We start from the raw sequence: 13,600 nt of genomic DNA, 5'->3' as shown, positions 1-13,600 counted from the left end.
TTACTAAAATGTACTCCTTTGACTCTAATTTATGTGGCACTATTCGAATTTCGAGAGTCAAATAAATCGTGAGTCTGAGCATAAAATCTTTAAGTTTTTTAAAATAAAATTTACATATTTGAAAATCACATAAAAAGTACTTTAAATCTCAATAATTAACAATTCAAAATATTTTAAAAACATAAAAAAATACGATAAAAGAAAAACTTATTTTAATTTTGAAATTTGAAAAGATGTCATGCAAATTAAAACAGGGAGAGAGTACATGTTGATGTATGACCCTTACTCACATATCTCTTAAGTGTCGTTTGGTACGATGGATAAAAAAAAAATCTTTGGGATAAAATTAGTATCGCCTTATCTCTTATTTAGTTACTAATCCTGCCATAAGTTATGCAAAATTAAAAATAGTACTAGGATAAGTTATTCTTGGCAGAGGGTGGAATAATAATTCCAGGATTAGTTTATATCAGGATAAAATTATAAAAATGACAAAAATAACCCTAAGACCCCTCAAACCCTTTTCGTACTAAATAAGGTTGGGGGGGGGGGTGTTTGTAAAGAACCAACTTTTTCTTAAAAATTATGCAATGCATGCTACTTTTAATGTAACAAACTAAACAATCAAGAAAAAATAATATAAGAATTACTAATCCCAACATAACTAATTTTAGTATAAACTTCTCTTTAAACCAAACGACCCCTTAGAGCCACAAGGAGCCAATCCAATTCCTAAATAAATCCTCCAAAAGTCATCACTTTAAAGGCCACCACTCTTCATTTTTATCTCCAATATATATCAAATCATCTCCCCACATTTCTCTCTCTCTCTCAGCCAAAAAAAAAAACCCACCATAGCCATGGCTTCTTCTTCTCTCACTCTCTCTCAAGCTATCCTTTCTCATTCACTCCCTCGCCATGGCCCTTCTTCTTCCACTAATACCCAAATTACCCCTTCTTCCCTCTCTCTCCCCACTTTTTCCGGCCTTAAATCCACCACCACCGCCACCGCCTTACGCCGCCGTAGCGCCGCCGTGCTCCGGTCACCGGCGATTCGAGCTTCAGCTACTACAGAAACCTTAGAGAAAACCGATACTGCCCTTGTTGACAAATCTGTAAATACGATCCGTTTTTTGGCTATTGATGCTGTTGAGAAAGCGAATTCGGGTCACCCGGGGTTGCCTATGGGTTGTGCACCAATGGGTCATATATTGTATGATGAAATCATGAGGTATAACCCCAAGAATCCTTATTGGTTTAATCGTGATCGGTTTGTGCTTTCTGCTGGTCATGGATGTATGCTTCAGTATGCTTTGCTTCACCTTGCTGGTTATGATGCTGTCAAGGTAAAAACCCTAAACTCTTTTAACTCTTCCCCCCCCCCCCCCCTAGTTGGTATATGCATACGTGGATCTATGTTCACTTTTACTTGTCCAGCTTCGACTTTTCACATCCTTTAAGAAATAATATACTCCCTTCGTTTTAATTTGTGAACCTATTTCCTTATTAGTCCATGCCTAAAACAATGACTCATTTCTATATTTGGAAACGATTGCATAGCCGCATAAATTATATGTGATTCATTTAACACTACAAGTTTAAAAATCTCCTCTTTCTTTCTTAAACTCCCTGTCCACACACCGGGAGTAATTGATATGGGTATTTTACCACAATACCCATATATATGTTTAGTCTTAGGTCTTGAGAAATGATTTGGGGAATAAGTAATTAATGCTAAGAGTGCAGCATGAAAAAAAATTTATTTTTACTATAGTGGACAAGTAAAAATGAACTGAGAGAGTATTGTCGGAATTGGATCTACTCCCTCCATGGCGTCTTACTTTCCTTTTTGGTATGTCCCAAAAGCAGTGTCTCTTTCTATATTTGGTAAATTTTTTAATTCCAGTATTCTGCCGGATAAGTTGCTATAATTCTTTATAGCAATTAAAAGCTTCTCTCCTTTTTGAGTTTGGCATGACTGGAAAATATTTTCCATTAGAGGGTAAATTGCTTGTGCACTTTATGGTGGAACTCATTTTTCCTTTTTCAACTATTTTTTTAGCTCTTACTCCATATCACTTGCTAGTTGCAACAACCAATAGCTACACATTGTTATCAGTCTTTGATACTCAAAAATTTCAGTGAAGCACTATTAAAATTTCAAAAGGCCCTTTCTCCCCTATCGAATGGAAGATAGGACTCTGGTCTTCCCGACAGGGAAGTTTTTTAATTTGCCATAAATATTTTTTTGGAAGATATTTTTCCTCAGGGAATACATTTTCAAAGAAAAATACTTCCTCCATGCTGAACACTGAAAACTGAAACATGATTTTTGCTACACTTTGGACAGTTAGTGATGACTTTATCTTTTAGCTTAATGAGCTTATGTTTTTTTGAAGTGTGTTCTTGTAATTAGAATTTATTAGATTACATTTATAGTTAATTTTCGCCGTTATGCTTTTTAAACTGTGTGCTTTTAACTGTGCTGATTATGCTTACTGTTATACTTTGGCTAGGAAGAGGACTTGAAGAGCTTCCGCCAGTGGGGAAGCAAAACCCCTGGACACCCTGAAAACTTTGAGACACCTGGTGTTGAAGTCACCACTGGTTAGTGCAACTTTTTATATGTCCATGTAAATTAATTAGCATTTGTATATTTGGGTACGTGGTTTTTTGCCGAGAGCTGTATAACTGATTATGATCTTTGTTTTCTTGTGGTTAGGGCCTCTGGGACAAGGGATTGCCAATGCCGTTGGCTTGGCCCTTGCAGAGAAGCACTTGGCTGCTCGTTTCAATAAGCCTGATGCTGAGATTGTAGACCACTACACGTGAGAGTCCCCTCCATAAACAATTGTATGATTTAATGCAGCCTGTTTTGTTTGACTAATGGCATCAGTGGTCATGCAGATATTGTATTGTTGGTGATGGTTGCAATATGGAGGGTATTTCACAAGAAGCTGCTTCTCTTGCTGGACACTGGGGGCTCGGAAAGCTGATTGCTTTCTACGATGACAACCACATCTCAATTGATGGTGACACAGAAATTGCTTTCACTGAGGATGTTGGTGCCCGTTTTGAGGCTCTTGGATGGCATGTAATCTGGGTGAAGAACGGTAACACTGGTTATGATGAGATTCGTGCTGCCATTAAAGAAGCAAAAGCAGTCACAGACAAACCCACTATGATCAAGGTACTGTAGGTTTCCTTCATAGATGAAGTTCATATTGTTTATCATTAGGTTTACTGAACTTTCCTCCTTTCAGGTGACTACAACCATCGGTTTTGGCTCGCCCAACAAGGCAAACAGTTACAGTGTACATGGAAGTGCACTTGGAGCTAAGGAAGTAGAGGCCACCAGGCAGAATTTGGGATGGCCTTATGAGCCTTTCCATGTGCCTGAAGATGTCAAGAGGTACTTACTGTTCCATATTCCTGTTTGCCAGATCCATTTGGACATTACTGGTTGCTTACTAGCTATTGCTACTTCTTGCAGCCACTGGAGCCGTCATACTCCCGAGGGTGCTGCTCTTGAAGCTGGATGGAATACCAAGTTTGCTGAATATGAGAAGAAGTACCCAGAGGAAGCTGCAGAACTCAAATCCATTATCACTGGTGAACTACCTGCTGGCTGGGAAAAAGCTCTTCCTGTAAGTAGTCATTTTCATCCTTCTCTCGACTTCAACTGCCTTTGGTTTGCACTATCTTTATATAGAGTTCTTAGCTTTGGCATTGGGTTTTTGAATTTTTGCCTCCTAATACAAACAAGAGAGTTCATTACATTTGTACTCCTGTTCTTTTATCTTGCTAAAATGATACTCGTCTAGTTCTGGAACATGTAAATGAAATCTATACTAATTCAGTTATTTGCTTGCTTTGTTGATCTCAGACCTACACACCTGAAAGTCCAGCGGATGCCACCAGGAACCTGTCCCAAGCAAACCTGAATGCTCTTGCGAAGGTACTTCCTGGTTTCCTTGGTGGCAGTGCTGATCTTGCCTCATCAAACATGACCCTCATGAAAATGTTTGGTGACTTCCAAAAGAACACCCCAGAGGAGCGTAATATAAGGTTTGGTGTTCGTGAACATGGTATGGGAGCTATCTGTAACGGAATTGCTCTTCACAGCCCCGGCTTAATCCCCTACTGTGCTACTTTCTTTGTGTTTACCGACTACATGAGAGCAGCCATTAGAATTTCAGCTTTGTCTGAATCGCGTGTTATCTATGTTATGACCCACGATTCAATTGGTCTTGGAGAAGATGGACCTACACATCAGCCCATTGAGCACTTGGCAAGTTTCCGTGCAATGCCCAATGTTCTCATGCTCCGTCCAGCAGACGGTAATGAGACAGCTGGCGCTTACAGGATAGCTATCCTCAAGAATAAGACACCATCAATCCTGGCCCTTTCTCGACAAAAGTTGCCCCAACTTGCTGGAACTTCTATTGAAGGAACAGCAAAGGGTGGTTACATCATCTCAGACAACTCTTCAGGCAACAAGCCTGATGTCATTTTGATCGGTACTGGTTCAGAGTTGGAAATTGCTGTCAAGGCTGCTGATGAACTCAGAAAGGAAGGAAAGGCGGTGAGAGTTGTCTCCTTCGTTTCTTGGGAGCTTTTCGATGAGCAATCAGCTGAGTACAAGGAAAATGTCCTTCCAGCAGCTGTTACAGCTAGAGTTAGCATTGAAGCTGGATCCACATTCGGGTGGGAGAAAATTGTCGGATCCAAGGGGAAGGCCATTGGAATTGACAGATTCGGTGCCAGTGCCCCTGCTGGAAAAATATACAAGGAGTTTGGAATTACAGCAGAGGCTGTTATAGCTGCAGCTAAACAACTTTCTTAGGTTATTACTTACCCTTGGTGTTGCTGGTATCTACCAAAGATGTTTCGTTTTGGTTCTGAGGTTGGAGATAATGGTGGAAACCAATACAACCAAGTGGACTCGGCAGCAGTTAACCGTTGCCTGAATATTTTCAATAAAGACAATTTCTTCGTCTGCCCTTTGTTTTTCTTCAGTTTGAGCAGCGGGGTGACCAGATTGAACCCAAGGTGAGGATAGAAGTAGGCTTTTATGGATGCGCCTGACCATGTATACTTAAAACATCTTTGAATTTTGTAATTTTATTTGGTCGAGTGACGGCGAGGTCTCATTTTCAATTGGAAATATCATGTCTTCTGATAATATGGGGCTTTCTTTGTCCTTACTATAGTTATCATTTTGTGGCTATCTGTTCCAAAGCAGTAAATTGGATTTCATAATCTTTTGGCAAGATTGGTGACAAAGTATGCATGGTATGAATTACATATGTTCTACTACTAAACTAGATTGTTTCTACACATTTTTCTGATATATATACACACACACACACACACAATCATTCAAAATTTATATATATGTAAATTTAGGTGCCATTTGGAAATGATTTGAAATCAGGGTTTGAAACTATAAGATGAAACTATGATTTGAAATTATGTTTGGATATGTAATTTGAATTTTTTAAGTTGTATTTTTTTTTCTTGATAGACATAAAAATTTCACAAGTTGTGAAAACTATCAAAATATTTTTAATTCTTACATAATCATACCAATTGAGCAAGTCATAGTTCATATCAAAATTAATACTCTACTAGAAGGTCTTTTTAAAAAAATACAATATTAATTGGTCAAATTTTAATTCAATAAAAAGAAAATTTAATACGAATAGTAAATGACTTGTATACGGTAAAAAATCGGACAACGTTTTGATAAATGGTTGATGGGAGTAATTGTTAAAAATATTTATCGGGGACAATAAAGGAAAGAAGGTAAATAATAGCGCTTGAATAATTTGAGATTTTAAGAAGCTACGATTGAAGTCGTCGTGTTGTACCGGCATCTATAAAGAAAACACGAGTCTTTCTAGTAGTTGGTCCGATCTTTACATGATCGGGTCGGGGCCGTTTGTCCGCGGTTCAAACATTTGGTTAGTTTTGGCGAATGAATAAGGTCTCTTACAGAAGGTTTCATGTTTCAGAATGAAACTCCATTCGATAGGTCGTGATCGTTGATTAAATAATTTAATGTTAATCTTGTTCCATAAAAAAATCTAACCTTATCCATGTTCCTTCCTCTTTCTGAATGAAAAGTTATGGGCTCCATGTATGACTAAGGCAGGTTGTTGAGGATGGAGATTAGAAAACTATAAATAATGGGGATTCTCTCTCTCTCATATTATTGAGTAAAATAATGGTTGGCTTTTGGTACATTGAAAATCTTTGATTTTCTCCAGATTAATAATATATAACAATTCTCTCTCGCTTTGATTTCTTGGACTTAAATAATATATATTGAATCACTCCATCCAACATTGCACGGGATATATATAAAATCTTAGCTTAAATACATAATCCCCAATATCTTTACCCAATCATTAGCATATCAACTCATACCTTACTTAAGTCGTTTCATAAGCAAAATATTCACGTATACCTTTTGTTCATCAAAAAATAGATTAAAGTGCCACATATTTATTTACCTATATTTACAAATTTAACTTATTAGAGCCTGTTTTGGATGATCTTAAAAAAAAACTATAAGCTGTTAACTATGACTTGGTAGAAGTTAGAACATAAATAAAGATTGGTAGAAGTTAATGAGGTTGATAAATGGTTGGTGGGAGTAATTGTTAAAAATATTTATAAACTTATGGGTTTTTTTTTCATAAAATATAAACTTATGGATAAAATTTTATGTTTAAATTTTTTGAAATTTTAAATTTTATCTTTTTGAATGATTTGGAATTTTATCGCATGATATAAAATTATGATATGAAATCATGATTTGAAATTGCATGTCCAAACGCCTACCTAATCTATAAACAAAACACGAGTCTTTCTAAGTAATGTGTTGTAGCCCGCACCTACCGGGGAGTGGGGTAGGATATGCTTAACCAAATAATTTGGTTAAGTTTTGGCTGAATGAATAAGGTCTCTTACAGAAGGTTTCATGTTTCAGATAGGAATCGAGAAACTCCCGATAGGAAGAATATTACGTTGCATGAATTCAAATTAATCGAAATAATGAGTTTCGAATTAAAAATAAATGACAGTGGGCCCCATCAGGGGTTGGATGGTGGGAAATAAGGTATGTGGTGGGTGAAACTTTTGGCAGCTCTCAATTGTCAAAATTCTGGCTTTAAACCTTTCCTATCCGCACACTCTCCTTCCTCTTTCTGAATGAAAGTTATGTGAAAGTTATGGGTTCCTTTTCTTCTGATCTATGACTACAACCAGGTTGTTGAGGATGGTCCCACTCGATTAGAATAATGTTTGGACCTTTAGCATATTCTCTCTCTCTAATTATTCGAGTAAAATAATGTTTGGATGGCTGAAGTTGGTACATTGAATTATCTTGTGATTTTCTCCATTTACTTTAATTATCATCCAGATCTCACCTACCCCGTAAAGGGCAATTTGCACGATTGGCCTTATTCGGGGGTGGACTTTAATTTTTGGCCCCCAAAAGTTAAGTCTTAATATTTTTACCATCGCATAAACTTATACGGGTTTGAAAGTTACGGACATTTTTAGACAAAAATTTAAAAAAATATATTAGATTTTTGAAATTCAATCATACAAAAAGGCATAAAAACCAGTTTCAAACTTTTTATCAAGAGGTAATGACGCAAATTCTAAGAAAAAGGCTCGTTTTAATAGCGTTTCCAAAAGGTTTGAAAGGGCAAGCTCTTTTTGAGGTAAGGTTTGCATTAAAACAAAAAATCTTTTCAAAATTACAACAACATTTTACTAACATTAGCTTAAGGCCTAACTTTTTATAGGCCTAATTTTCTATGAAACTCTTTATGGGTGAATTTTTTTTTTTTGCACGAATTGAACTCAAAGTTTATCAACAACAATACCAACAACCATGTTAAAATTAAAGTCCAGCAATTTGAGGGACAAAAATTAAAGACCATTGCCTTTGAAGGACAATCCGCGCAAAAAAAAGCCCCCTAAACTTCTTTAATATTCCTTCTCTTGATTTTACGTGGACATGTAGCATGAAGTTTAAAAATTTTCTTTTTCAAATTTATGATCTTAAATATATGATACTCCTTCATAAATAAAAAAGAACATTAAAAAGAAGTAATTTTTGTTAAACCTTTATTTAAAATATTAATCCATAGATAAAAATATATAATTTGAGTTCATTCCTTCTAATTAAATATATATTGAGATTTGGTCACACAACATTTAATCGAACCAAATCTGAATAAACTTGTTAAAATAAGGTTAATTCTTTGTGCAGCCACCACGTCCACTCTCTTCTTCTTCTTTTTGATCCAAGACGAAAAAAGTTAACGCGACGACGACACTCTTTTTTATCCGGAGAGAGTAACATTTATGTGACTATGAAAGTTTTTATCATAATTTTTTGTGTGTACAAGTTTCTATTTAGTCATTTTGGAAGAGACTTTGTAGGTGTCCTGGTCGTGTCCAATTAGGAATAGTTAGTGTAGGTTTGACAATTAGGAATAATAATTAGTAGTTTTTTCGGAAAATGAGTATGAAACCTGAGATCAGTTTCGAGAGGAGATATTGGTAAATCTATGGGATTTTCGTTTGCCTCAATAATTATTTGAGAAGCCTGTAGCTTGTACCCCTTCGTTCTTATACTTGTAATGATTTAGCCTGAGCCTATATCCCATGGATATAGCTTTGTACTATGTGGAGTTGGACGTATAAGTCAAACCTCTCTGTAACAATTTTATTTAGTCCAAAGCCCTAGTTTTCCTCAATTTTTTTTAGCTTTACCTTACAAAGAGAATAGATGTTATACTTAAAATGTTCCAACGTACTTATAAATAATATTTATCATTTAAATAATAATTGGTTGTTATAGGAAAAAAAGATGCTTAAAATTTAAATTTTTATTTTTTAATGTTATAAAAAATAATAAAATTAGATTTTAAATCTCAAAGATATGCATACTTCAATAACTCAACATTAAAGAAAGTTAATACAATTTCAATAAATTCATAATTGCATGTATAAAGTTTTAAGCTCCAAGACACACAATATAAATCTATTTGAAAATTAAATTCTTTCAAGATTGACAGAAGAAATTTATACTTGTAGCTTATTTTGTAGATTCCAATCTCTTAGTGGTGATATAACGCTTGAATTGACGAAAATTTGCGTCCAAACTTCCAGCAAATGGGTATCCAATTGCTTTCCCTTGAAGGGAATCAAAGAGTTGAACCGTTGAATCTTCTATCCCAGTCCAAGTAACAATAGATATTCTATTTTTATAAAGAAGGTTAATTATTATATTACCAAAAAAAGAAAGATAATTGTTATATGGGGGTAATTTCGTAAAGAACATACTGTTATAAAGTTGATGTTGTTGTTATAGAGAAGTAAAATATAACAATAAAAATCAATTCCGAAAAAACATAGTAGTTGTTATAAAGAGGTGTTGTTATATGCGGATGCTGTTATAGAGATGTCTAGCCGTACTAAGTAGGCGCTTGGACATGCGATTTCATCTCATGAGATGAAATCAGCGTTTGGACATGCGATTTCATCTCATGAGATGAAATTCCAAATCATCCAAAAAGGCATGATTTGGGATTCCAAATCATGATTTCAAAATTTTTAAATGTTAAAGTTGACCCATAAGTTTATATTAGTAAAAATAGTCCATAAGTTGGTAGATATATTTACCAATAATTTTTACAACATTTATAGCAAATATTAAAACATCTACAAGTTGGTAGTATATTTATAACAAATTTACTCTTACCAACTATGTGGGAGGATTATATTAAAGAGTAGTTGCACTATAACTCATGTTCAATTTTCTATTTTATTGAGCTAAAGTTTGATCAACTGATGTTGTATTTTTTAGAAAGGCCTTCTAGTGGCATATTAATTTTGTTATGAACTATGACTTGCTCATTTGGTAAGATTGTATAAGAATTGGGAAAGGGATTGTATAAGAATTGGGAAAGTTTTGATGATTTTCACAACTTGTGGGGTTTTTATGTCTATAAGAAAAAATACAACTTAGGAAATTCAAATTGCATGTTCAAATATGATTTCATCTCATGATTTCAAATCATGTTTTCATCTCATGATTTCAAATCATGTCCAAACGGCTCCTAATAAGAATACTTTCTCTTTTTTCCTTTCCTTTACTTCCACCATTTAAATACTGTTTTTTATTTTTGTTACATCGCTCCGTAATCGAATTTTATAGTTACCTTCTACACAGTTTAGCAAACACCATGGAGCCTTAGCAGGTTTTCTATATTATCTCGTTAATCAATTACATATATGTTTTTTAAATTTTCCTCTACAGAATTCCCAGGATCCAGCACAAACCTCAGCTTCCCCTCAACAGAAACTGGATGTGATTTTGTGTAAAGGATTTCAGCTTTACATAAGTTAGATAGATAATTAACATATCAATTAGCTAACTATATGTAACGACTAAGTTTTCGTTTTTTGAAAAATAATAATCAAGCCAAAAAAAATAGCGACAAAGAATGATATTTGATTTCAAGAATTTGTGCGGGGGTTACAATCTTTATGAAATCTTAAATAAAAAGATGTAATCCTCTGATTCTTCTCCTTACAACTGTCAATCAAGGGCTTTGTTTGTTCTTGAATGGACGGATTACTTGTTGTCGAGATTTTACTACGAATGCGGAGCCGAGCTTTGATCACAAACGTAAAGCTATGGAAACTTGCGGCTCACCACTTGGAGCGAAGACTTCTTAGTATGCGGAAGATTTGCGGATCACCTTTGGGGATGAGAGCTTCTCTATGTATTTTTCTTGATCCCTTTTGGTTTTATGAAGACCCCTATTTATAATTGTAGGGGAAAACTAGGGTATGTATGTGATTGATTGAGCCATGTCATTTGAATACTTGGCGACATTTGATTGGTTCTTCTATTGACTTGGCATGCTATGTCACTTATACACGTGGCTCGTCTTTATTGGTCCCCGACTTGACTTGGCGCGCCACGTCATTGGACACGTGGCATGGACCTTGGGCTAATAGAGTGGGCTCATCATGTGAAGTCCGACAAAATAGACTAGCTCAGTTGAATTGGGCTTTCAATTAAACATGTTGGACTTAAGCAATAAATCCGATTATGTTAGATCATAATATTTATTTGGACCAATACATCTCGAATTTAGAATATGATCCAAGTTAACTTGGGGATTTAAGTCCGACTAAATTTCAGTGCCTACAAATGCCCCTCCTTCGAGGTTTGTTGAGGTGCATGATTTATTAGGCCTTTTAGAGACTAGGCTTGAAGTATCGGTGACCAGTTAATTTTCTTGGGTTGATACATGGCTACAGTTGAGCACCTTGCTATATTTGAAACATGAAGATGAAACAGTCCTGTCTTGAAATATGCCAGCAACTTTCTAATTTTTTCTATTTCCAAGAATAGCATTTGGTTTACAATCTTTTTTTTTGTTTTTTTTTTTGTTTTTTTTTTGTTTTTTGTTCTACCTATGCTAGTTTTGGCTAGCTCAAGTTATGATTTTTCTTTCAAGCAGCCCACACGTATTTTTTTTCCCCATACTTTTCATACTTCCCATACTTGCATGGTAAGTGTTTTTCTATACTTTCCATACTTCCATAGTTGCATGGTATTTCTTTGTGATTTATTGGGAGAGAATATGAACTTTCCATAAGCATAAATTATCCATATATAAGCCCTTTCCCATATTAGGATAGAATTGTGACTTTCCATAAGCTTAGACTTTCCATTATTTGATTTCAACTAGAACAAGGATTTCTTTGTTGTAGTCCATGTAGGAACCAGATTTTGACATCTATAAATACCCCGCATTATCACTGTGGTTTATTGTCAATTTGCGGCATCGTCAAGCTTGTTCTAATCCATCTCTATAAGTTAATTATATGTATTTTCGTCACTTTTTTCACAGCTCTACACGTCTGTGGTGGACATTCATATCTTGATGTGAAAACGTCAAAATCATTATCCTTTTGATGTTTCGGAAACTAGACTCGTAGAGCTACATCACATGGGAAAAACCGCGTCCAAATTACTTCTATATTTGCCCAGATATTGATCACCAATCAGCCTTTGAATTTTGGTTCGCTGGTTGTATCTGTTTTGCGTGTCCTTACAAAAAATCTTATATCTTGACTTAGGAATATCAGAATCATGAACGGTTTGCTGCGTCGGAAAGCAGACTCGTAGAGCTACGTCATATCCGAAAATCACAATCAAATTGCGTCTATATTGGCTCAGGTATATTTTTTTAATCAGCCGCAGAATCTGAATTTGCTTTCTTGGCTTTGGACATGCTCTACGAACCTTACCTTTCCTTTTTAATTTCTTTTATAGGTTGTCGAGCGCGTCTATACGGCTTTAACCTCCCTCAAATATGATGCAGTTTCGTGACCGCAATACGCGACGTCCCATCTAGAGATAGCGAGCGACAAACGGAATTCGAACGCCAAAGTCCTTGCCTTGGAGGTACAACCTCCGGTGATCGGTGCCTTCTCACTTGATAGAGAGCTATTTGTCAAATCTCTTCATCTTGCTGAATGGTCAAAGAAAGGAGACTAAAGATGTCATGAGCAAGCCGTTAGTATGGATGTCTCTTTGTTGAAGTCTGTAATTCATCAGGAATTCACACCTGCCAATTTTGCTCGTTCAGGATTTGGTGAAGTTTGCTAGTTGAGTTCTTGACGACAGAGCCAACGGACATGCCGAAGACGATGTAGCAATAGTGGCATAGAGATTGATATTCAAGACCGAACTATTGGCTGTAAGATGAAGTATCATGATAGTGAGGCCGTATTCACCATGTAAACTAGATTCTCATACTACAATCCATCTCTATCATGACAAATTGAAGCATCGTGATGTTGGCAGCGAGGGATCCAAATTCCTTTTTTTTTTTTTTTTTTTTTTTTCCAGTTTTTCAAGAGAGCGTTTTGCTATCAAACTAAGGAAGTGATATCCACATGATTGACGAAGAACCACTTGGTATATCTTCCTTTGCAGTTACGGGTTTAGAGATGAAACCACACTTGGTGCATCTTCCTTTGCAGTTGCGGCTTTGACGATGAACCACACTTGGTGCATATTCCTTTTTCGACTTTGGCAAAAAGGTGGTTTTCAGATACCACATTCTATCCTTGGCGAGCGAGCACGTGGCCCATCTGCGGTTTGATGAGAAAGAGGCTTGGAGTAGTCCTTCCCAACTTCGAGGAGCAACTACTTGAGAAGTGATGAAATCACAAGCTGCCTGTTTCTGAAAAACAGAACCCGAAGGGCCCAAACTAATCAAAAATTTACATCCAAACTGCTCAAGAACAAGCCGGAATAAATTTTTGAAGTCAAACAAAATTTCTGTTGCATTGATTTTCAGATTTGTACGCTATGTTGGAAAAATTCATATCCCCAATTAGAAGTGTTCAAATGACGAACAACTTGATTATGTAGAAAGAAAACATTGAAGGCACGACATATCAAAAAATCAAAGCGCAACTCCTTCTGGATTGACGAGAATTAATTTTTCAAGTTGAGCTCCAGATCTGCATTTTCTTCTCTCAGAAC

The 13,600-nt window shown here is 35.8% G+C and overlaps 1 protein-coding gene across 1 annotated transcript; it reads left to right on the top strand.

The window, feature by feature from the left end:
* The first annotated feature begins 806 nt into the window (after nucleotides 1-806).
* On the top strand, nucleotides 807-5,185 carry LOC132068628 (transketolase, chloroplastic-like). Its single transcript, XM_059462270.1, has 7 exons — nucleotides 807-1,346; nucleotides 2,517-2,607; nucleotides 2,723-2,828; nucleotides 2,908-3,190; nucleotides 3,264-3,412; nucleotides 3,494-3,647; nucleotides 3,887-5,185. Exons 1-7 carry the CDS (start codon nucleotides 861-863, stop codon nucleotides 4,844-4,846), a joined length of 2,229 nt encoding a protein of 742 aa, XP_059318253.1. The 5' UTR covers nucleotides 807-860; the 3' UTR covers nucleotides 4,847-5,185.
* The last annotated feature ends 8,415 nt before the right edge of the window (nucleotides 5,186-13,600 follow it).

The sequence above is a fragment of the Lycium ferocissimum genome, chromosome 8 (assembly GCF_029784015.1).
Source record: "Lycium ferocissimum isolate CSIRO_LF1 chromosome 8, AGI_CSIRO_Lferr_CH_V1, whole genome shotgun sequence".
Lineage (NCBI taxonomy): Eukaryota > Viridiplantae > Streptophyta > Magnoliopsida > Solanales > Solanaceae > Lycium > Lycium ferocissimum.
Note: the sequence above shows the minus strand (reverse complement) of the source record. Positions and strands in the feature narration are given on the sequence as shown.

Bases quoted from the DNA above. Each gene is read 5' to 3' on its own strand.
- LOC132068628 (XM_059462270.1), top strand. From the start codon at position 861: ATGGCTTCTTCTTCTCTCACTCTCTCTCAAGCTATCCTTTCTCATTCA. The intron at 1,347-2,516 runs GTAAAAACCCTA...TACTTTGGCTAG, and splicing joins CTGGTTATGATGCTGTCAAG to GAAGAGGACTTGAAGAGCTT. The intron at 2,829-2,907 runs GTGAGAGTCCCC...GTGGTCATGCAG, and splicing joins GAGATTGTAGACCACTACAC to ATATTGTATTGTTGGTGATG.